At 59.1% G+C, this 19,798-nt stretch overlaps 7 protein-coding genes across 7 annotated transcripts; 2 read left to right on the top strand and 5 right to left on the bottom strand.

Annotated features, from left to right (window-relative positions):
• Nucleotides 1–61: 61 nt before the first annotated feature.
• THITE_2115984 (uncharacterized protein) lies at nt 62–3,877 on the bottom strand. Its single transcript, XM_003653450.1, has 3 exons — nt 3,590–3,877; nt 524–3,512; nt 62–462 (listed from the first exon to the last, which is right to left on the bottom strand). Exons 1-3 carry the CDS (start codon nt 3,760–3,762, stop codon nt 439–441), a joined length of 3,186 nt encoding a protein of 1,061 aa, XP_003653498.1. The 5' UTR covers nt 3,763–3,877; the 3' UTR covers nt 62–438.
• A 3,227-nt stretch (nt 3,878–7,104) lies between these two features.
• Nucleotides 7,105–8,067, bottom strand: THITE_14102 (uncharacterized protein; the record flags this gene model as incomplete). Its single annotated transcript, XM_003653449.1, has 2 exons — nt 7,105–7,638; nt 7,693–8,067. Coding segments are annotated over 2 exons (909 nt in total), but the record flags the coding sequence as incomplete, so codon positions are not given.
• A 611-nt stretch (nt 8,068–8,678) lies between these two features.
• On the bottom strand, nt 8,679–9,535 carry THITE_2043508 (glycoside hydrolase family 12 protein; the record flags this gene model as incomplete). The annotated part of the gene is made up of 3 exons (XM_003653448.1): nt 8,679–8,761; nt 8,826–9,049; nt 9,126–9,535. 3 exons carry the CDS (start codon nt 9,533–9,535, stop codon nt 8,679–8,681), a joined length of 717 nt encoding a protein of 238 aa, XP_003653496.1.
• Nucleotides 9,536–10,940: 1,405 nt separating this feature from the next.
• THITE_118367 (glycoside hydrolase family 93 protein) lies at nt 10,941–12,293 on the top strand (the record flags this gene model as incomplete). The annotated part of the gene is made up of 3 exons (XM_003653447.1): nt 10,941–10,955; nt 11,019–11,545; nt 11,642–12,293. The coding sequence occupies 3 exons, from the start codon at nt 10,941–10,943 to the stop codon at nt 12,291–12,293; spliced, it is 1,194 nt and encodes a 397-aa protein (XP_003653495.1).
• Nucleotides 12,294–13,027: 734 nt separating this feature from the next.
• THITE_28210 (uncharacterized protein) lies at nt 13,028–13,553 on the top strand (the record flags this gene model as incomplete). The annotated part of the gene is made up of 2 exons (XM_003653446.1): nt 13,028–13,132; nt 13,356–13,553. Coding segments are annotated over 2 exons (303 nt in total), but the record flags the coding sequence as incomplete, so codon positions are not given.
• Nucleotides 13,554–14,023: 470 nt separating this feature from the next.
• THITE_2115983 (uncharacterized protein) lies at nt 14,024–15,791 on the bottom strand. The gene is made up of 3 exons (XM_003653445.1): nt 15,202–15,791; nt 14,765–15,142; nt 14,024–14,371 (listed from the first exon to the last, which is right to left on the bottom strand). The coding sequence occupies exons 1-3, from the start codon at nt 15,680–15,682 to the stop codon at nt 14,163–14,165; spliced, it is 1,068 nt and encodes a 355-aa protein (XP_003653493.1). The 5' UTR covers nt 15,683–15,791; the 3' UTR covers nt 14,024–14,162.
• Nucleotides 15,792–16,921: 1,130 nt separating this feature from the next.
• On the bottom strand, nt 16,922–19,670 carry THITE_2088638 (uncharacterized protein; the record flags this gene model as incomplete). Its single annotated transcript, XM_003653444.1, has 6 exons — nt 16,922–17,611; nt 17,695–18,017; nt 18,092–18,331; nt 18,413–19,061; nt 19,136–19,290; nt 19,355–19,670. 6 exons carry the CDS (start codon nt 19,668–19,670, stop codon nt 16,922–16,924), a joined length of 2,373 nt encoding a protein of 790 aa, XP_003653492.1.
• Between the last annotated feature and the right edge of the window lie 128 nt (nt 19,671–19,798).

The raw sequence follows: 19,798 nt of genomic DNA, 5'->3' as shown, positions 1-19,798 counted from the left end.
CATCACAGTTCTCAGAGTGTAGCCGAACGAGACCATCCAAGTGGAACACGCACAGGCAACACCAGTATGGCAACACAAAGAGAGTAGTACCTAGGTATGATCATGATCTCTATTGTCTTCTCTATCCGTAAGACAGCTTCCTGCTCCTCCGTCTAGTTTATCTTCCCTCCTGTCCGGCCGATGGAGCACCCAGTCTAAGCCTTCCCGGGGTCTCCAGTCCCGGGTGGCGAGGTCTCATCCATAGCCATTCATCGATACATAGCGGGGGCATGCGAGGCGTTATGATCATCCAGACGAACTTGAAAAGCAGAAATGAAGAAAAAAAAAAAATCCCATTAAGGCCAGCCCATGCAACCCGAACCCAGAAAGAAAACGCAGCTTTTTTTGTATAGCCGATCGTCACGCTGAAGCCACGAAAAAGAGTCAGGAACGAGACGTTCAGTCGTCCTCGTCGCTGAAGACCTGCATGATCAGTTAGCACCTGTGATGTCCTATTTATGTGGCAGTTAACGGGATGACGTACCTCCTCACCGCGCTTCCGGCGGGCCATACGCTCCTTCTTCTTCTTCCTCGCCTCAGAGCTCGTAAGCTTGGCCTTCTTCTTGGTCGCCTCGATCTTGTTGCCCATAGCGTCGAACTTCTCCTCCTCGTCGTTGTCGTCCTGCTTCAGCCGGGGCCCGGTACCCTGGCCCTGGACCCAGTTGTGACCAGAGGGCGTCATCTTGCCGTCCATGACAGCCCAGACTTCCTCGGTCAGGTCCTTGGTGAACTCGGAGCTGTGGGTGATGATGATGACACCACCCTCGAACTTCTTCAGCGCCTTGGACAATGCACCAAGCGAGTCGCGGTCGAGGTAGTTGGTAGGCTCATCGAGAACGATCAGGTGAGGACGCTGCCACGAGCAAGCGGCAAGAACAACCTTGACACGCTGGCCACCAGACAGACCGCGCATGCGGGAGTGGGATACCAGCTCGGCATCCAGACCGAAGTTGGCGCAGTGCGCCTCGATCTCCTTGCGGACCAGGGGGCGGAACTGGCCAGAAGCGAGGGCCTCCTTCATATCCACCTCGGCCACCAGCTTCTGGTGAGAGGGGAGCAGCTCGCTACGAGGCAACCAGGCGTTGTCGGCAGACATCATGGGCACCCAGCGCTCGTTCTTCATGCCGACGTTCTCGCCGAGGACGAACGAGCACTCGTACTCGTAGCTGTTCTTGAACTTCCTGCGACCGTGGATGCCGATGACGCGGCGCTGAGTGCCATCGACCTTGAAGATCTTGTTCATGGCCTCCTCGTCGGCCTCGGTGATGATCTTGTTGGCGCGGTCCATGGTCTCGCGATCCTCGCCGGTCTGGAAACGCCACTGGATGTACTCGGACGGGGTCTTGTCCAGGTGGTTATCGATGTGGGCGAACGCGTGCTGCTTGATGTAGGCGATACGGATGTTTTCGTGCTGGTAGATCTCACCGCTGGTGGGAACGAGCTCGCCGGTGAGGACGTTGATCAGCGTGGACTTGCCAGCACCGTTGGGGCCAATGACGGCAATACGCGAGCCGAGCGAGCACTGGAAGGTGATGTCGGTGAGCTGCGGCTTGGAAGTGCCAGGGTACTGGAAGCTCATCTTGTTGGCACGCAAGATGGCCTTGGCCTTGGTCTTGACACCCTCCAGGAAGCCGGGCTCCGGGAACGTGAACTCCATCTCGGAGGCGCCGAGCTCGTAGTACGACTTGGCCGAAGGCACGCGACGGACGAACTCCTTGAGGTTGCCCTTGTAGCGCTTGAGCTTGAAGCGCTCGTAGTGGATGATGTGCTGGCACACGTTGTCAAGGAAGCCGCTGTCGTGCGAGACGATGATGGAAGTGCACGGCGAGTTGATGAGGTAGTCCTCGAGCCACTTCACGTTCACCACGTCGAGATGGTTGGTGGGCTCGTCCAGAAGAAGAATATCGGGAGCCTCGAAGACGGCACGGCACAGGGCGAGCTTCATCTTCCAACCACCAGAGAGCGAGGTGATCTGGTTCTTGATCATCTCGTCGGTGAAGCCGAACTCGTTCAGGCGCTTGACGACATCCTCCTGGGTGGTCTCGACGCCGGCCTCGGCAAGCTTCTTCATGGTCCAATCAATGGTGGTCATTTCCGTATCGGCCGCGTCCAGGTCGTGCTCGACAAAGACGGTCTTGACTTCGCTCTGCTTGGGGAAGCCCTCGACCTGCTCGTTGTTGATGGCGCGCATCAGGGTGGACTTGCCGGAGCCGTTGGGGCCGCACAGACCGTAGCGCTGGCCACGCTTGAGGCGGAGGTTGGTCTGGTTGAGCAGAATCTTGGCACCGTAGGCGAGCGAGAAGGTGCAGTTGCACAGATCCTCGCCCTCCTCCTCGTCATCCTCGACTTCGTCCTCGTCAGTAGCGCCAGGGATGGCGCGCCTGCGGAGCGCATCGATGACGCCCTGAGACTCGGCATCTCCAACCACAACGGAGATGTAGGGCTTGACGCTCTCGGCCCACGTGGCAGCGTCCGTCGCCTTCTCGTCGACCAGCTGACCGGCGATGGCAGCGGCGTACTCGAGCACGGGTGTGAACTTCTCGAAGGCAGCAGCATGCTTGCCAGAGAGCACGTCCTTCAGGTGGCCCATGATGGTGGCAATGTCACCGTGGTTGCGCACCTCGGGAATCTTGCCATCGACGACGTTGCCGACGCGGATCAGAGTGTCGAGAGCCTGCTTGGTCTTCTCGCGGGCCTCGGGATCGGCAAGGTTTTCGTAGTTCTTCTGGAGGCCAGGCATCATCTTAGGCAAGAAAGGAGCGACGATGTTGGGATCGTCGACGAGCTTGCACATGTTGTCGACGATGACGGCCGACTTGCGCTTGATGGCGGTGTCACGCTCGGCGAGACCACGGTCGAGAAGAGGAACCATGAGGGCCAGAGTGGGCTCCTGGACCTCGGTGACGAAGGTGGTGGCGCCGAGCAGGTGGACCGTCTCGGGGACGTTCTCGGGCTTGGCGATACACTTGATGAGCTCGGGAATGAAGCGCTCGATATCGCGGTTGACGATCAGCTGGCAGACCTTCTCCATGGTCTTGTAGGCGCGGTCCTTGACCTCCTTCTTGGTGTCCCACATGGCCTCGGAAACCACGGGAATGAGATCGGGGACGCGGAGAGCAGTCTGGGTAGGGGCGGTGCGGATGATGGTGTCGATGAAGTCGAGAACCGTCATCTTCTCGGGCCACTTCTGGGCGTTCCTCAGGGAGTCAATGAGGGGAGGAAGAACGGCCTTGACGGCGTTGGGGTTGACCGCCTCGGCGATGGCCAGCGCAGCCGCGATGGCGGCGTTTTTGACGGCCGTGATCTTGTCACCAGCGCCAGCCAGGACGCTGGGGAGCAAGGCGACGAGGTAGGGCTCGACATGGGCGGAAACCTCGGAGTGCTGAGCGATGGCCTGGATCGCGAGAAGGGCCTTCTCGCGGACAGTGGCATCCTTCTTGTTGGCGAGCTGTTTCTTAAGAGCCTCCACGGTCCTGGCAATGGGCGTCACATGTCAGCCCCAGTTCTCCAATTTTTTTTTTTTTTTTGTGTGAGCGGGGCGCTCTCTTACCTGGTGGGGGTATCGAGGTCCTCGATGCGGCCATTGATGAAGGAAGCGATGGCAGTAGTGGATTCCTTGATGGCATCGGCTTCCTTGGAGATGGTGAGCTTCTGCATCAGCTCGTCGAGAACCTTGACGCTCTTGGCGTTCTCGGCGGCGACCTGAGAAGTGGCGGCAGGCATTATGGGCGATTTTCGTGGTAAATCGAAACCTCAAAGATGTTCGTGTCGAGAAAGAACAGCAGACGGTAAGTCTATGAACGTCGCGCGAATCGAAGAACAGGGAATCTAATCCTGCCGTCTATCCGGAAAATGCGAGACCGTTGCGCGCTGTCTATCGGGTATCCTGCTTATTTGCGAGCGGACAGATGCGAGTCCTGGCGAGCCCGTAGGGATTTCGATGGAGGGTCGAAATGCCTACTCTATGTTGGCCCAAGAAAAAGACTGAGCGGAGAGTGCCCTCGAAGGGGAACAAACAACCGGAAAAGAAAGGAGAGGGAGGAGGGAGACCTGAGGGAACAGAAGAGAAGAGGAAAACCCAGGGTGGTGAGCCTGGCAGATATTTAAAAAAAGATTTGGCGGGCACAGCCTTCAGAAGGTGCGGGGACCCACTTGGGATAGGAAATGGAGGGGGATAAGGAAGGCGGCACCGAAAACTTTTCTTTGCCCGATCTCAAAATTTTCGCAATGCACGCCGCCTCACCGCCCTCTGATGCCGCCGAATCGGGGATGGTGGGATCTCTGATACGCGATAAGCAGGGATCTGACAGGGGTCAGAATGCATTGGATCACCAATGAGCGGCCCCGGGATTGCTGCAAGAAGGAATCCAAGCCGAGCCGGAGATGGCAAGCCCAAAAGGGCGAATCAATACCACAGTACAACTTGAGATGAAACACTTGGTTTGCCCAAACGCTCGATTCGGGTCCGGATGCAGGATACGTTGCTGCCGCTGCCCCTTGAATCGCGGCGGAGCATCTCTACTGTGAGCGCTGACTGGGGAAAGCAAAAGCTGAACAAGACACTCCGCGTTGTACGGAGGTATCGCAGTGGCGAATGAGGACGATGGGTCTGTCTTTGTCGTCCAGAACACTTGTCTGTTGATAGCGCTCAGATAAGCCCTATCGGGGGCAGCTGTGACCAACAGGATCGTTTGAACAAGGGTTATTCTATGCCTCGTTGGCCCGCCTGGGCCACCGGGAGCCGTTGCTTCGCCACCGCAACAGATGGCGAGGATGAGGACTGGATAATCCGTACTGCCGTATGGAGTCCGCACTGGCTAATGCTGCAGAAGCGAGACTGCTATTCACTAGATACGGATTACATTTTGTCCGTACACGTGTATGCTGAGTCCCTGCCGCCGTTGACCCCGCAAGTCCTGGTTTGAAGTCCCTACAACCTGGCCGTCTGGACCGAGTGGCGTCGAAGTCTGCCCTGGTCTGGCAGTCTTGACGCATCTGACGCTGTCCTCCCTCGGATCCATCAACTGCAGTACACTCCAACCCTTGTTTGTTTGTTAGTTTGGTTCTTCGCCCCACTTTTTGACAGGGGCCTGCAGCCAACCAAAAATTGGCCTTTTCACCCACCAGTTCAGTTCCTGGCTCTGGCACAGCATTCAACCAAACCATCAAAAAAGCATCACCACCATCAAAACCATCAAATCCTTCCAAATCGGCCAGGGCAGCCAAATCAGCCAAATCAGCCAGATCAAGCCAGGTAGGTAGCGATGGATCGAACGCAACTATCCTATTCGGCCAACTGGCGAGGCATTGAAGGAAGCTATTTTGCAGGCGTGGGATGCAGTGCCTTCTGACTATCTGTTGCAGTTGGTTCATTCCATGCCAAGGCAGCTGGCGCAGGTGATTGAGAATCAGGGGGGGTACACAGGGTACTGAAATTGACCTGTTTCGCCTCTGTTTTTCTATGGAGGATTAAGTACTATACAGTCTTTGTAATCCAATGTTGATTGGCTTTCACATCCCTGTTGTGATCCACCGTAAGTACCAAGCTAACAAACAAACAAGGGTTGGAGTGTACAGTGCCCCCCTGGTTTGTTTGTTAGTTTGGTACTTACGGTGGGCTACAACAAGGGTTTGAAAGCCAATCAACAATGGATTATAAAAACTGTACAGTACTTAATCTTCTATAGAAAAACCGAAGCGAAACAGGTCACTCTCAGTACCCCGTATACCTTCCTGATTCTCAATCACCTACGCTAGCCGCCTTGGCATAGAATGAACCAACCGCAACAGATAGTCAGAGGGCACTGCATTCTACGCCTGTAAAATAGCTTCCTTCAATGCCTCGCCGGTTGGCCTGGTAGGATAGTTACGTTCGATCCACCGCTTCATTCAAATGGCTGATTTAGCTGATTTGGCTGCCCTGGCCGATTTTGAAGGATTTGATGGTTTTGATGATGGTGATGCTTTTTTGATGGTTTGGTGGAATGCAGTGCCAGACCTGGGAGCCAGGAACCGAACAGGTGGGTAAAACTGCCGATTTTTGGTTGGCTGCAGGGCCCTGTCAAAAAGTGGGGCGAAGAACCAAACTAACAAACAAACCAGGGTTGTACTGTAGGTGATTACTACTAGTGCATGTGAAAATGTCCAAGAACAAAGCAGCACGGGGTCTGGCGCCTGGTATTGCCGTCTTGACGCACGTGGGCTCTCTCACTGGCCGCCGAACGAGGATGGCGGCCAGCCAGTCTTTTTTCACGCTTGCTCGAACCACAATCCTCCTCCGCCGCCGTTGCGGGGGAACATGCCGTCTCCACCGCTGAGATTGTGCAGTGCCAAGCAACCTCATTAAAAAAATGAATTCAACATCGACGGGGTCCCTGTCTGCGAGGCGGCAGTCCTTTCCAGCCGAGCCCCCAGAATCCGGGGCCGCAAATCCTTGCTCGTTCGCGAAGATTTTTTTGGCGGGGGTACGTGATGAGTGGATGTTTTTGTTGCTGCCACCTCGTTTCCCCACCGACATCCCATGTTTGCCACGATTGAAGCTTCTGAAGAACAGATCGAGGCGCTTGCTGTGGAGCCGCTTTCCGCCATACCCAAACGCCGCCACTCTCTTGGTCTTCCACTGTACCCGACCCCCTCGGGAAGTTGATCACCTGCGTCAGGGTCGAGGAATTGGGCCATCGCCCGGCTAGACTGACCGCACAAGGACGCATCGTGGCTGCCTGCGATTTCAGGGCTTTGTGCCGCACCGGGGTGAGGTCGGAGGCCCAGCCTGTGGCGAGGGCGCAAATCACCAGCTGGAGAGCCGGCTGTTTTGGAGACGAGGCGGCGTTTGAACCCACGACATAGAGGACATGTCTGGCAATGTCCGAGGCGAGGATCATGAGAACTCTGCTCTTCAAGCCTGGTGTTCGAGCCACTTCGCTTCCACGCCCGGGCGCTGGCTGATCAGTTGAGCAGCGTTCTGAAGGACGCTTCGAGAGCCGCCCAGTCCTCCTCGCTGCACCGGCTCTCTCCGATATCGTACAGAACATCTAGCGCATCGACTCCGGGGCCAACGCTAACTTGGACAAATTTGCGACAGATTTCCAGCCGATTAATACGGTTCAGCGCCGCAATCCACACCGCTTCAGTGATGTGAGACTTCTCGGTGAACTTCCAGTCACCCTGCCAGTCAAGCGCCTTGCCCATCTCGTCGTTGTAGTATGCCCGGTACTGGGCCAGCGCCTCTGGAGAGTCCTCGGAGTCCGCCATCTTAGGCCAGCCGTACATGAGGGGGTCCCAATCGCGGGTGATCCACCCTGGGTAGCGGCAATATCCTAGGCGTCGCGGCACCGTATGGGCCAGATCCCAGTCAATGATGCCCGTGATGGTGCCTGCTTCATCTACCAGAATGTTTTGGGAGTCGAAGTCCGGCGGACACAGCACGAACCCGTCTTCTGGGTCCAGATCTGGCCAGGAGCGCATGAGAGCGTGCATGACTTTCGTCTCGGCCCGGGCCCAGACGTTGCCTTCTCTCAGCATTAAGCGACTGCGGAGGTACTCAGAAGCAGAGGTGTACGGCCCCGACGCCTCCACTCGCAGACTGCCATCTCCGTTCACCTGGTAGTCAAAAACAGGACCAATAGTTATGGCTCCGGCTTCGTCTTCCGTGACTGAGCCGAGTTTGTCGAACCTCAACTCGGAAAACTGGGCCATCGTCCTCGCCAGATTTGCAAGGATGGCGCGTCGCAGTTCATCTCGCGGGAGGGGCCCGGAATCATCGAACCAGATATCGGAAACCCTCTTGCCCGGCAGAAAGCTCATGCAGACGTACGGAGCTCCAATCTCGTTGTCGCTTGTCGGATCCCAGCCGTAGACTTCAGGTACAGGAATGGATGTGCTGCGGCGGATCAGACGCAGCGTGGCAACCTGGGACTTCAAAGCTTGTGCCGCCGTCGCAGTCATGCCCGAGCCCCATCCGGTTGCCGGCACTCGCACCACGAGCTTGACGCCCCCCAGATCGAGAACGTGGACGATGTTGTAGGATCCGCTAATGCGACGGACGAGCTTGCCGCCAGAGCTGCTAGGCGTTTGCAGCACTCGGCGGGCGATGTTGGAAGCGAGTCTGACGAGAGAGGCTTCCGGGATGGCCGCCAGCGGGCCGAAGGTCTCGGAGTCTATGTCGTCGCCCCGGGAAGACGATGTCGATGATGGCGGCATATTTGGGCTCTGCAAATTTAAGCCTGAGAGAGCTGGTGCAACAGTGAAGTTCCCGGCACGTAGACAAGTTGGCTCTAGGAAAGAAAATGCGGGGAAGTCGGCTAAGCCTCAAGCAGGTAGAGCGTTCCGTGAGCAAGGGTCCTGTCTACGAAGGCCTATAATCACGGCGAACGAATTGCATCAACGGGCACTACATCGAGGCCATTCTATCGACGTCTAGTCATCCAAGGTGTCATGATCTTCATGATTCATGATACAAAACAACACCCATCCATGCTCAAACTTTCTGATATCAAGTGCGTCTGCTTGGGTCCATAGTGTTACAGAAGGTAGCGATATAGAAATAGCATTCTCGTCTTCCTGTCCTGGCATCCTGCTGACAGTCCAATGATCACTAGGCTCATCCATCACCGAACCGTTTAACCCAAGCCTGCGTAGTTTCAAGTACTTACGCTAGCCGAGAAGTGAGAAACCGTGAAGGTTGTCGGACCCCCAGTGGTGGCTTCGGAGCCTACTTGAAAGACTGCGGCCGCAGTGGTCAGCCACCCAGACCACAGAGCACATGCAGGAAGAGGATTTCTTATTACCGAGTAGATGCTGCGTGCTTGCCGGGAAACCCTGGTGTTCCGTCACGTAGTCGAAGAAGTCCTTGGCGTCGCCGCTGAAGCTGGTGATCGTACTGGAAGCGGCGAAGGTGTAAACCGCCATTTCTCCGTTGTGGCCGCCAACGTAGAAGTCCCACGTCTGACCGGCGATGGTGACGGTGTCGTTCATGCTGCCGAGAGGTGTCGCGCCGCCGTATCTGGCGAGCCTTAATGCGCAGCCGACTGGTTAGCTCCTCCTTTCGGTCAAACACAGTTCAACCACAATGCGAGCGTGAGTCCCACCATATCATCAACTCGTAGTCGCCGCTGCTGGTGGAGTGGTCTGGGTCCTCGGATGTGAAGAAGTCGTATGCGACGTTGGTGGCCGTGATGTCGGTGTCGTTGTAACTCCACGAGACCTGAGTCTGCATGCTGCTGATGGAGGATATCGTGTGCCCTCTGTCGACGACTCGGCCTGCGTAGGCGTAGCTCTTGACATCACCCGACCCCCCTTCCCATGTCCACGTCGTGTGCCAGGCGACGCCCGAGCTGGAGCTGCTGTCGACGTAGGTGCACTGCGACCCGGAAGTGGCGGAGTCCTCGCCCCAGTTGTTGTTGTTGGCATTGTATCCGTCGCCGGACCAGGAGCTGTACTGGCCGCAAAGCGTTGCCACTTCCGCATCCTTCCTCTGCAGGGAATGTCGTTGTAGCATCGACGCCGCATCGGCGAGCGCGGGTGAGAGGACGAGAGCCAGCTGCATTTTTGATATCTTCTCCTGTATCTTTTTTCGCTCACGTTTTCTCTGTCACACTTAAGAAAACAACCAAACAACCACGGGCGTGCGTATGGCAGCCCTCGGGCTTTTCGAAGGGGTCCGTTCGAAGATAGTCAACGAGGATACGTTTCACGACGCAAGCCGTGTCTCAGCCGGCGAACCCTCAGCGCACCGTCTTTCGGGGCAACACGCAAGACCAGTTCCCGAGGCCGAGCATGTGGTTACGTGGCCGCATCTCGCTGTTGCCCGCTATTAGTCGGCCGAGATCCCTCGCGTCTCATCCTCACGGTCTCTCACGGTCTCGGAAACCGACTGGGGCACGCGAATCTCTCCTAGCCAAAATTGCGCGTCGCGCCGGACGCCGGGTCCGGGAGTCGGAATTACCACACACAGCCGGTGGTGAACGCCGTGGCACTGGCCTGCAGAGACCAAGGCCGGACCCGAACTTTGTACTGGCCTCTTCCTGGGGGGTGGTCAACTTGGTCTCTACTACCATCTTGAAGCACGAATTGGATCACATAGTCGGAGGAGAATCTTCGATATTCTAAAATCGTCGCTATAAGAGTCGCCCAGAGGAATTCTACCCTCCTCTTAAAGCACAATATAATAAACAAAACGTCTCTTGGTATAGAAAGAGCAACTTCAAGAGAAGGGATTATTTTCAAGAGGAAGAGGAAATATCTTAGGTTGAAGGTTACTTCTAGAAGGAGGGGGTCACTGTACGTTCTATATAGGAAAAAATATTTTGGTCTGTGGGACTATCCCTGACCAAGGAGACAGGCGCCTTGACATTTCGACCACCCACGCCCCCCCCCCCCCTCATGCTGCGCTATGGTACTTAAATTACTCATAAAGTGGTCCCACGGCAATGGCACCGGGACGGTAGCGGGAGCACCCTCCAGGTAGTCAGCTCCTATTGCTACGCCGCCTTACCTGTTTCAACTTACGGCCAGCGACGCTCATGCAGCCGTGCAGAGCCGCCTAATTTAACAGATTCAGCCGGATGGCACCTCAGGTCGGACACGACCCCAATTGGCGCGCTTGGACCACACAGGATGCCACAACGACATGTGCTTGGTGAATTCAGCCTCCCGGGTTGAGATGCCGCTGGAATCTCGAGGATAACGGTTGGCTAAACACATGAACGAGATCGGCACACTCGGCTCTCGGACAGTCGTGAAGGCTGGAGAGGACGGCAAGACACGACGGGCGAGGCCATGACCAGCGGCAGCACGTGTATATAAGTTGCAGATCGCATGGCCTGAACCATGGAAGCCGACCGTCGAGGATCAGCGCATCTGCCCCGGGACACCCCCGCTTTTTCTCCAGGACACCCACAGCGATGCCTTCCAGACTTGTCACCCTCTTGTGCCTGGCCGCCCAGGCCGGCGCGGCTTTGGCAGCGTGCGCGCCCCCCAAGCCGACGGGGCCACCGGGACCCCCAGGACCACCGGGACCACCGGGGCCACCCGAACCCCCCGGGCCGCCGGGATCGGATGTTTTCTTCCACAACCGCACCATCTACAACCCGCCCAAGGGCACGCGGGCCTTGTATGCGCGCGTTGCCGAGCTGCATGACGGCACGCTGCTCGTCACGGCGAGCGTCGCGGGGGGATCCTTCCCTAGCGGCGCCAAGCAGCCTTTCCCCGTGTTCGAGAGCAAGGACGGCGGCGCCAGCTGGACGTGGATCTCCAACATCACGGACCAGGTCAACGGCTGGGGCATGAGCGCGCAGCCGGCCCTGCTGGAGCTGCAGGAGCCGATGGGCAAATACAAGCCGGGCACCATCCTCGCGTCGGGCAACAGCTGGAGCTCCGAGGGCACGCGCATCGACCTGTACGCCAGCACGGACAGGGCGCGCACCTGGGAGTTCGTCAGCCACATCGCGGCCGGCGGCGCACCGAACACCACCAACGGCGCCACGCCGGTGTGGGAGCCGTTCCTCTTGTAAGTCCTTCCGCGTCGGTCCCGCCCACTCCCTACCACCCCGACAGAGGGCAATTAGCCAAGGCACTATTATTCCACCCAGCTAACCGCGCACAGCGTCTACAACCACGAGCTGATCGCCTACTACTCCGACCAGCGCGACCCGCTGCACGGGCAGAAGCTCACCCAGCAGCGCAGCGCCAACCTGGTCGACTGGACCCCGCCGGTCACGACCGCCGCGTACGACGAGTACCTCGCGCGGCCGGGGATGCCGGTGGTGGCGTACATCGCGCCGCTCAAGAAGTACATGCTGACGTACGAGCTGCCGATCGGCAACTCGAGCTCGCACGGCGCGCAGTACCCGGTGACGTACCGGCTGGCGGCGGACCCGCTGTCCTTCGCGGCCGCCGAGCCGCACCCGCTCCTCGTCACGCTCGCCAACGGCACGCAGCTCGCGCCCAACGCGTCGCCCTACGTCGTCTGGTCGCCCGTCGGCGGGCCGCAGGGCACCATCGTCGTGTCCGACGCCGACCACAGCCCCGTGTACGTTAACAAGCGCGGCGGCGACGAGGACGCGTGGGAGCAGGTCGACGTCGGGCAGCCGGCGGCGTACAGCCGCGCGCTGGGCGTGTTTGGGAAGGGGCTGGAGAAGCTGCTGGTTGTGGGCGGCGATACCTATGACGGAAATGGATGGGGCGGGGTGAGTCTGGCGGTGGTGCCGGTTGCCGCGCTAGGGGGGAAGGGGGGGCCCGGGCCTGTGAGGGTTTAAGAGTTTACTACCTCGGGCATAAGACGTAGACCAGGGGAGCATTGCTAATAACCTAATAACTAGCAACGGTGGCTTCTCTTCCACCCTGCGGCGATATAAATCTTGACCACGGGGACAATTCATCGTGTCACGCGGTTTTTCAATCAACAAAATTCCTCGCTGCAACTTCTGGCCCCTCCTGTTAGGGGCTGGTCCCGCGATCGAAAGGGCGTCTTTCTCGCAAAGATAGCAGGATATATTGTGAGAGTTCGGTCTGTCATAGTCCTGGTCAATCCTGGTGCGCCCAGTGAGTGCCTCCCCCGTCTCTTGGTCTCCGCCCTCCATGCGTTGGCCCATCGAAGGGGAAAGGGGATAGCCTCGGGGCAGAAAGGGACATTCGGCCGAGCCGGATGTGGCCTATGGAACGAAGCCAGAGTCAATGCTGGGAAATTAATCCGTGCACAGTAGAGTACGCGACTAGCCAAAACCGCTGGCATTCAATACTCAACGAGTCGTCCTTAACCGCCGTGACGTCAGACGACGTCACTTACAAAGACGCTTCGCCTACACAGCACTCCTCCTCCTCCCGACATCCAAAACACGGCGCACTGGACATTCGATATACCCAATTTTCTTGTGTTCTGTCCGCCCAACTGGACAATTGACGAAGACCGGTGTAGAACTTCAACGGAAACCAACAGCAACACCATCATCCGTCCCAACTATTCCCGCTTGCGCATCCGGCCGTAGCAACCATGTCCGCCTCGTCTGACAGTCCCAGCAACCCCCAAGACCCGAACCGCCAACCGCAGACCGGTCTCTGGGCCGGCCACGCAGAATACATCAAGGGCGCAGCCGAGGTGCGTGCCCAACACTCTTCCTTCTCCCATCCCATTCCCATCACCTCGCCGCCCCAATTTCCCCTCCCATCAACCATTTTCACCACCTCCCCAAACTCATCGCAAACACCCGCCCACCTCCGCCCACCTCCGCATCCACCACCAACCTACATCCATACACATCCCAACCATACACACAACAAATCTAACACGCCCGCGTCGGCATCGGCGCTGGCATCGGCAGAGCACAATCGGCAGCCTGACGGGCTCCGAGTCGTGGCGGGCGTCGGGCGCGCAGGACAAGGCGCGCGCGCGCGCGGCGCTGCAGACCGCGCTCGAGGGCCGCGACCCGGCCAAGACCGGCTACGGCCGCGCCGAGGAGCTCGCCGGCCGGCTGACCGGCTGCGAGGGCATGCGGCAGGAGGGGGCGGCCAGTAAGAGTAAGAGCTCCGCTCGTTCTGGCTCGGGCTCTGGTTCTGGTAGGGGTGGGCTTGGGGGTGGGGGTGGTGCTGGTGGTGGTGGTGCTGGGGGGCAGGGGGGTCAGCCGGGTCAGGGGCAGCAGGGGAAGAAGAGGGATTGAGGACTGGTAGGTTAGTGTTACTTAGGTGGTTGGGGATCTATACTAAGGGGGTTCAGGGCATGGGCAAGGGGGGTTGCTTTCTGCTCGTGTAAGGTGGCGGTTTTGGAAGGGGGAGGTGTTAGTTGCGGGTACATCCTGAACAGTCGTTGGGTTGGGGTACGAAACCGCACAAAAGGCGAAAACACCCGGTACATGTGGTGGACGTGTGTAAGATCATGCTGGCATGACAAGGTATTAAGGTATGCTACATTTCAGAGGTATGCTTGGTTTTAGAGTTTGACCATCGTCCCTGATTTAACATCTATATTAAACTCCGGGCCGCTCGGAGCTTCAGTAATCCTGAGGGGCTGGTAGTTGTCAGCCGCAACCAAAGGTTATTATTGGAGCTGACCAGTTCAACTCCCTCTAGTATCGTCACACGCGGCCGGGTGACATTTCCAATATCCAGTTGCCCTCCGCTGCCCCCGCCGTCTATACCGCCACCTCCTCTCCCTCGCTCGTCATCTCCCGCGACGAATCCGGGTTCTCCAACACGGGCGCCTTGATCGTGATGTACTGCGACCTCGCCCTGATCCTGTGCCCGTACTTGTACAGCACCCACGGCACCGGCACCAAGGCCACCGAGACAAAGCCCAGCAGGCTGCTCGCCCAGCCGATGCCCATGGACGAGAACATCTGGACGGTGAAGAGCGGGAACGCGCCGCCGGCGGCGTAGCGCAGCAGGCTGTTGGCGCTGAGGGCGCTGGCGCCGTGCAGCGAGCCGTACGAGTTCATGATGTACAGCGCGCCGCTGCTGTAGACCATGATGTTGCCGACGGCGAAGGGCACGGCGGCGACGACGGGGCTCGGCCAGAAGGCGCCCGCGTTGGCCGACCAGCCGAACCAGAACAGGCTGGCCGGGTTGAGCGCGCAGCCGACCATGGCGCCGTAGAGCCGGTACTCGGGCGGCACCGCCCCGGCGCCGTACTTGGCCTCGAGCGCCGGGTACGTGCGCCGGTCGATGTAGACGACCGCGACGAAGCCGACGACGCAGCCGAGCGCGATCGAGATGAACGTGAGCCCTTCCTGGCCGGCGGTGAAGTTGTACAGGCCGCTGCCGCCGACGGCGCCGAAGATGTAGGGGAAGGCGGCGAAGAAGCTGTAGAAGACGGCGAAGTTGAAGGCCATGTAGATGGTCATGAAGAGCACGATGGACTCGACGAAGAGCATCCTGAAGGGCTTGAGCACGATGCGCTGGACGACGGCGCTCGAGGGCAGGGCGATCTTGAATGCGCGGGGCCGGGGCGCGCTGGACCGCTTCTCGGCCCGCGCGCGCTTTTCGAGGATCGTCTTCTTGTAGGTTTCGTACTGCGGAAGCGAATACAGGTAGATAAACGCGACCATGAACAGGATGACCCACTCGAGCCAGCGGAAGCCTTTTGCCTCGCTCAGAAAACCGCCGATGACAGGGCCTGAGGAGGTCAGCGTCCAGAATATCTGCTAGAAGGCGGCCGTGATGGCCGGATCATACCGAAGGCAGGTCCCAGAAACGGCGACACGAAGTAGAAGGGATAGACAAATCCCGTCAGGGCAGGCGGCCAGAGATCGGCATTGGTGCCACCGCCGACCGACACGACTGCGCTGCCAAAGAAGCCTGCGAGCGTCCGGCAGACGGCCAGGGTCGCAAAATTTTGGGCCAGTCCGGAGCCCAGGATGAAGAGGCCGAACACCGGAACGGTGGTAAGGTACACTATCCGGCGGCCGTAGTACTCGCTGACTGGCGCGGCGATGATGGCGCCCAGGCCGAGCGCCCAGAGGAAGAGAGAAAGACCGAGAAGGGATTCTGTCTGCGAGACGCCAAACTCTCGTGATATGTCGTCGGCTCCGGATGTGTACACGGACGAGGCGAATGACCTGGTATGAGTCAGAGCGGAGGCTGGGTCTTCTCTCCTATTTTTCTTTTCTTTTCTTGGCTTCTTCTTGGCCAGGTGGAGAGGGGCACACTTGCACATTAACGCAAAGCAGCGCCGGGATGCTGGTCATGTAGATGCGCTTCCAGAGCGGCCAGTTGTAGGGGCAGTCTGGATCATCAGGCCCGTTCCAGTCCAAGTCACTTGACTCAGTTGGCTGCGTGTCCGGTTGGGCGCTGGCCATGCTGTCGTGAAACCGGGGGTGGAAGCAATGATCAAAACTTTCAAATCTGAGTCAACCCTTGGCTCGTCGAGATCTTAATGCAAGAAGAAGGGAATGATACCGCCCTCCGAAGGCGTCCGGCGCAGAAAAGGTATCAAAGAAAACCCGGGCCGAAGCAAATCCGAGAGTGCCTAGACAGAGGCAGTGAATTTCAAATGAAACACAGGCCCGTGGGTCTCCAAAAACTGAGTCGGCCAACTACCGGGGAGCGGAATTAACATTGAGTAATGAGTACCTAGTCGTAGTTGGGGGCCATCTCAGCGAACTGAGAAGCGGATTGGTCTCTGCGGGAGTTTCCGGAAGACTTGGATGTTGAATGGCGGATGGGGATGGCGGATGGCGGAAGCCAAATGTTACCTTGCGGATCCGCTAAGTTAGCGGCGGGCTGTGGGGCAGTGTTCCATTCAGTTGAAGAGTCCTGAACTCCAACAACACGCTTCAATGTAGTATCTTCTTGGCTCTAGCCATGTAGTATCTTCTTGGCTCTAGCCGTCCACTGGATCGTGCGAAAGGGGGACAACAAAATAAACTCAAACGCGCAACATGGTTGGAACTGGAGAGTCCGACCGTACACTGCCGGTGCTCGGACACACTGCTGGATTCAAACATAAACTAGAAAATGGCCGAAATCGAGGAAAAGGGGTAAGGGGGTATGTCGCAACTCGCAAGACAACATAAACAAACAAGCCTTAATCTGCTCACCTAGAAGAACATTCAGTCAAGTACGGCGGTTACGTGCCGCCGGATCCTGATGGACCATCCATTCATTGCCGATGGAAAACACTGTCCGCCGCTGAGCAACCCTATCTATACCACAGCGTCCCATAACCTAGGAGATTACTATTTCGCCCATCCCGCAACGTCGTAACAATCTCTCCCATACCCACACCGCTGTCCTGTATCTAAACGATACTCCAATAAAACAAACTTCTCCAGAAAGACGATAATTAACATTACCCCAGAGGCCGCTTAGGTGCGCTCTCAACACGAAGTGCAACCAGAATCTCCCGTCTAATCACACCCACCCCCACCCCCTGACCAAGGATGCATGCATGTAGCTACTTCTTCTTGACATCAAACCGATCCAGATCCATCACCTTGGCCCACGCCTTCACAAAGTCCGCCACCAACCTCTCCTGCCCGCCCGCCTCGGCATACACCTCCGCAATCGCCCTCAACTCGGCCTGCGCACCAAAAACCAGATCCGCCCTCGTAGCCTGCCAGCGCACCTTCCCGGTCGCCCTGTCGCGCCCGGTAAACAGCTCGCCGCCGCTGCCCTCGTCGGCGGTCCACACGGTCTCCATATCCAACAAATTCACAAAGAAATCATTCGTCAGCGTGCCAGGCCGCGCCGTGAGCACCCCCCGCGCGGAGTTGTCCCAGACGGCGCCCAGCGCGCGCAGCCCGCCGACGAGCGCGACCAGCTCCGGCGCGGTCAGCGTCAGCTGCTGCGCGCGGTCGACCAGCAGCGCCTCGGTGCTGGCGAGCGCCCAGGCGCCGCCGGCGCTCGCGTTGCGCCAGTTGCGGAAGCCGTCGGCCTGCGGCAGGAGGTAGGCGAAGCTCGCTGGGTCGGTGTCGGCCTGCGTCGCGTCCACGCGGCCGGGGGTGAAGGGGACTTTGACTTTGGCTTTGGTGGTGGCCGGGATGGCGGACTCGATGGCTGCGTTGCCGGCCAGGACGATCAGGTCCGCCAGGGAGACCTGGGTGGTGCGCGACTTTTTGTTGAAGGCGTCTTTGATGTCGGTTAACTGGGAGGTAGGGAGGGATGGGGTTAGTTGGTTAGTTTGTTTGGCCGCCGCGGATGAATTAACAATACAGAAGGAAAACGTACGGCATCCAGGACAACCCGCAGCTGCTTCGGGTTGTTCACCTCCCAGGAGACCTGCGGCTCGAGGGCGATGCGCGCGCCGTTGGCCCCGCCGCGCTTGTCGCCGCCGCGGAAGGTCGAGGCGGAGCCCCAGGCGACGGCCACGAGGCTCGACACGTTCACGCCGGGCGCCTTCAGGATCTGCGCCTTGAGCACCTCCTGGTCGGCCTCGCTGATGGGCGGGTACTTCGCCTCGGGCAGCGGATCCTGCCAGATGAAGCGCTGCTTGGGCACCTCGGGCCCGAGGTAGCGCGAGACGGGGCCCATGTCGCGGTGCGTGAGCTTGACTAGAGACGCCGGTCGCGTCCGAGTTAGCTCATTATGGTTGGTAAGAAAACAAAGGACTGGCGGAACGACTTACACCAAGCGGCCGCGAAGGCATCGGTGAGGCCCTGGAAGTCATCCACCCACTTCTCGGCAATGGCTCTGTAGGTGGGGTCCTCGCGCAGGGCCAGGTCGGTGACCAGCATGGTGGGGCGCCGGAAGGTCTTGTTGAACGGGTCGGGGTAGTCGCGCGTGCCGTTGAGCGCCTCGAACTGGAGGGCGCCGGCCGGGCTCTTAACCAGCGTCCACTCGTTCTTGAAGAGGCTGTTCAGGAAGCCTGCCAGGGGGGATCAGATGAGTGCGTGAACCTGGCGCGGACGAGCAATGCAGGAAAAAAGCAGAGGAAGGATTTGATTACCATTACTCCATCTCGTGGGCGTCTTGGACCAAATAACCTCCGTTCCGCTGGTGATGGTGTCGTCGGCGTTGCCAGTGCCGAAGCTGTTGTACCAGCCGAGATCCTGGGCCTCGAGGGGCGCTGCTTCCGGTGGAGGACCGAGGGCTGTGCCCGACGCGCCGTGCGTCTTGCCAAACGCGTGGCCGCCGGCGATCAGGGCGACGGTCTCCGAGTCGTTCATGCCCATGCGGCCGAAGGCGGTGCGGATGTCCAGGGCGGCCAGCTTGGGGTCGCCGGTCGCGTCGGGGCCCTCCGGGTTGACGTAGATCAGGCCCATGTGGGTGGCGGCGAGCGGCTCCTGCAGGCGGCTGGCGCGCGCGGCGTAGTCGGTGCTGCCGTTGTAGCGGATGTCGTTGCCCTCGGGCACGAAGGTGGTCTCGCTGCCCCAGTAGACGCTCTCGTCCGACTGCCAGGTGTCGACGCGGCCGCCGCCGAAGCCAAGCAGGGGGACGCCCATGGTCTCGAGCGCAACGTTGCCGGCCAGGATCATCAGGTCGGCCCACGAGATGGCGCTGCCGTACTTCTGCTTGATGGGCCACAGCAGGCGCCGCGCCTTGTCCAGGTTGGCGTTGTCGGGCCAGCTGTTGAGCGGGGCGAACCGCTGCTGGCCCTGTATGCACGAGGCGAGTGAACACGGTGGTCAGCCCCTGGGGAGCAAGCGGGAGGGAAAGGGGACGCTCATACCATGCCGCCGCCACCCCGCCCGTCGACGATGCGGTAAGTGCCGGCGCTGTGCCAGGCCATGCGAATGAGCAGACCGCCATAGTTGCCAAAGTCGGCCGGCCACCAAGCCTGCGACTGCGTCAGCAGCGCCTTGAGGTCGGCCTTGAGTCCGTTATCTTGGAAAAGAGCTGCGTCAGGTCATTTCTCCATCGACAACTCCAAAGCGAATTCAAAACGTACAGTCCAGCGTAGCAAAAGCGGCAGCGTAGTCGAAGTCGGCCCCCAACGGGTTCTGCTCGGGCGAGAACTGGCGCAGCACGTCCAGCCTCAGCTGGCACGGCCACCAGTCGCGGCTCCTCGTCCCTCCGCCGGCCGCGTCGCTGAGCTGCGCACACTTGCCGAACGAGTGGGCGAGCGTGTCTAGCGACGGCTCGTCGGCCCTCACGGCCAAGATATCCCGCTTGTTGGCGGCGGCGGCGGCGGCGGCATAGGGGCATCCCTGGGCCGAGGCCTGCGCCAGGAGCCCGGCGAGCACGTAACGCTTCGAGGCCACCATGGTGTTGCTGGCTAATCGACGACTCGCTGGAGGAAGGGTGACGGGGAAGTACGCATCTACTTGACGTCGAAGTCCTCGGTATTTATCACCAACGAGTCTTCCCAGACGCTGAAATTAGTATCAGCACG

Source organism: Thermothielavioides terrestris, chromosome 2 (assembly GCF_000226115.1).
Source record: "Thermothielavioides terrestris NRRL 8126 chromosome 2, complete sequence".
In the NCBI taxonomy this organism is placed as follows: domain Eukaryota; kingdom Fungi; phylum Ascomycota; class Sordariomycetes; order Sordariales; family Chaetomiaceae; genus Thermothielavioides; species Thermothielavioides terrestris.
Note: the sequence above shows the minus strand (reverse complement) of the source record. Positions and strands in the feature narration are given on the sequence as shown.

What these genes read in the sequence shown, in the direction of transcription:
- THITE_2115984 (XM_003653450.1), bottom strand. Translation starts at nt 3,762, where the DNA reads ATGCCTGCCGCCACTTCTCAGGTCGCCGCCGAGAACGCCAAGAGCGTC. An exon ending in GACCTCGATACCCCCACCAG is followed by an intron (nt 3,513 to 3,589) that starts GTAAGAGAGCGC and finishes GCCCATTGCCAG; the next exon opens with GACCGTGGAGGCTCTTAAGA. An exon ending in GCCGGAAGCGCGGTGAGGAG is followed by an intron (nt 463 to 523) that starts GTACGTCATCCC and finishes CTGATCATGCAG; the next exon opens with GTCTTCAGCGACGAGGACGA.
- THITE_2115983 (XM_003653445.1), bottom strand. Translation starts at nt 15,682, where the DNA reads ATGTGCAAGTGTGCCCCTCTCCACCTGGCCAAGAAGAAGCCAAGAAAA. An exon ending in GTTTCTGGGACCTGCCTTCG is followed by an intron (nt 15,143 to 15,201) that starts GTATGATCCGGC and finishes TGACCTCCTCAG; the next exon opens with GCCCTGTCATCGGCGGTTTT. An exon ending in CGGCCTGTACAACTTCACCG is followed by an intron (nt 14,372 to 14,764) that starts CCGGCCAGGAAG and finishes CGCTCTTCACCG; the next exon opens with TCCAGATGTTCTCGTCCATG.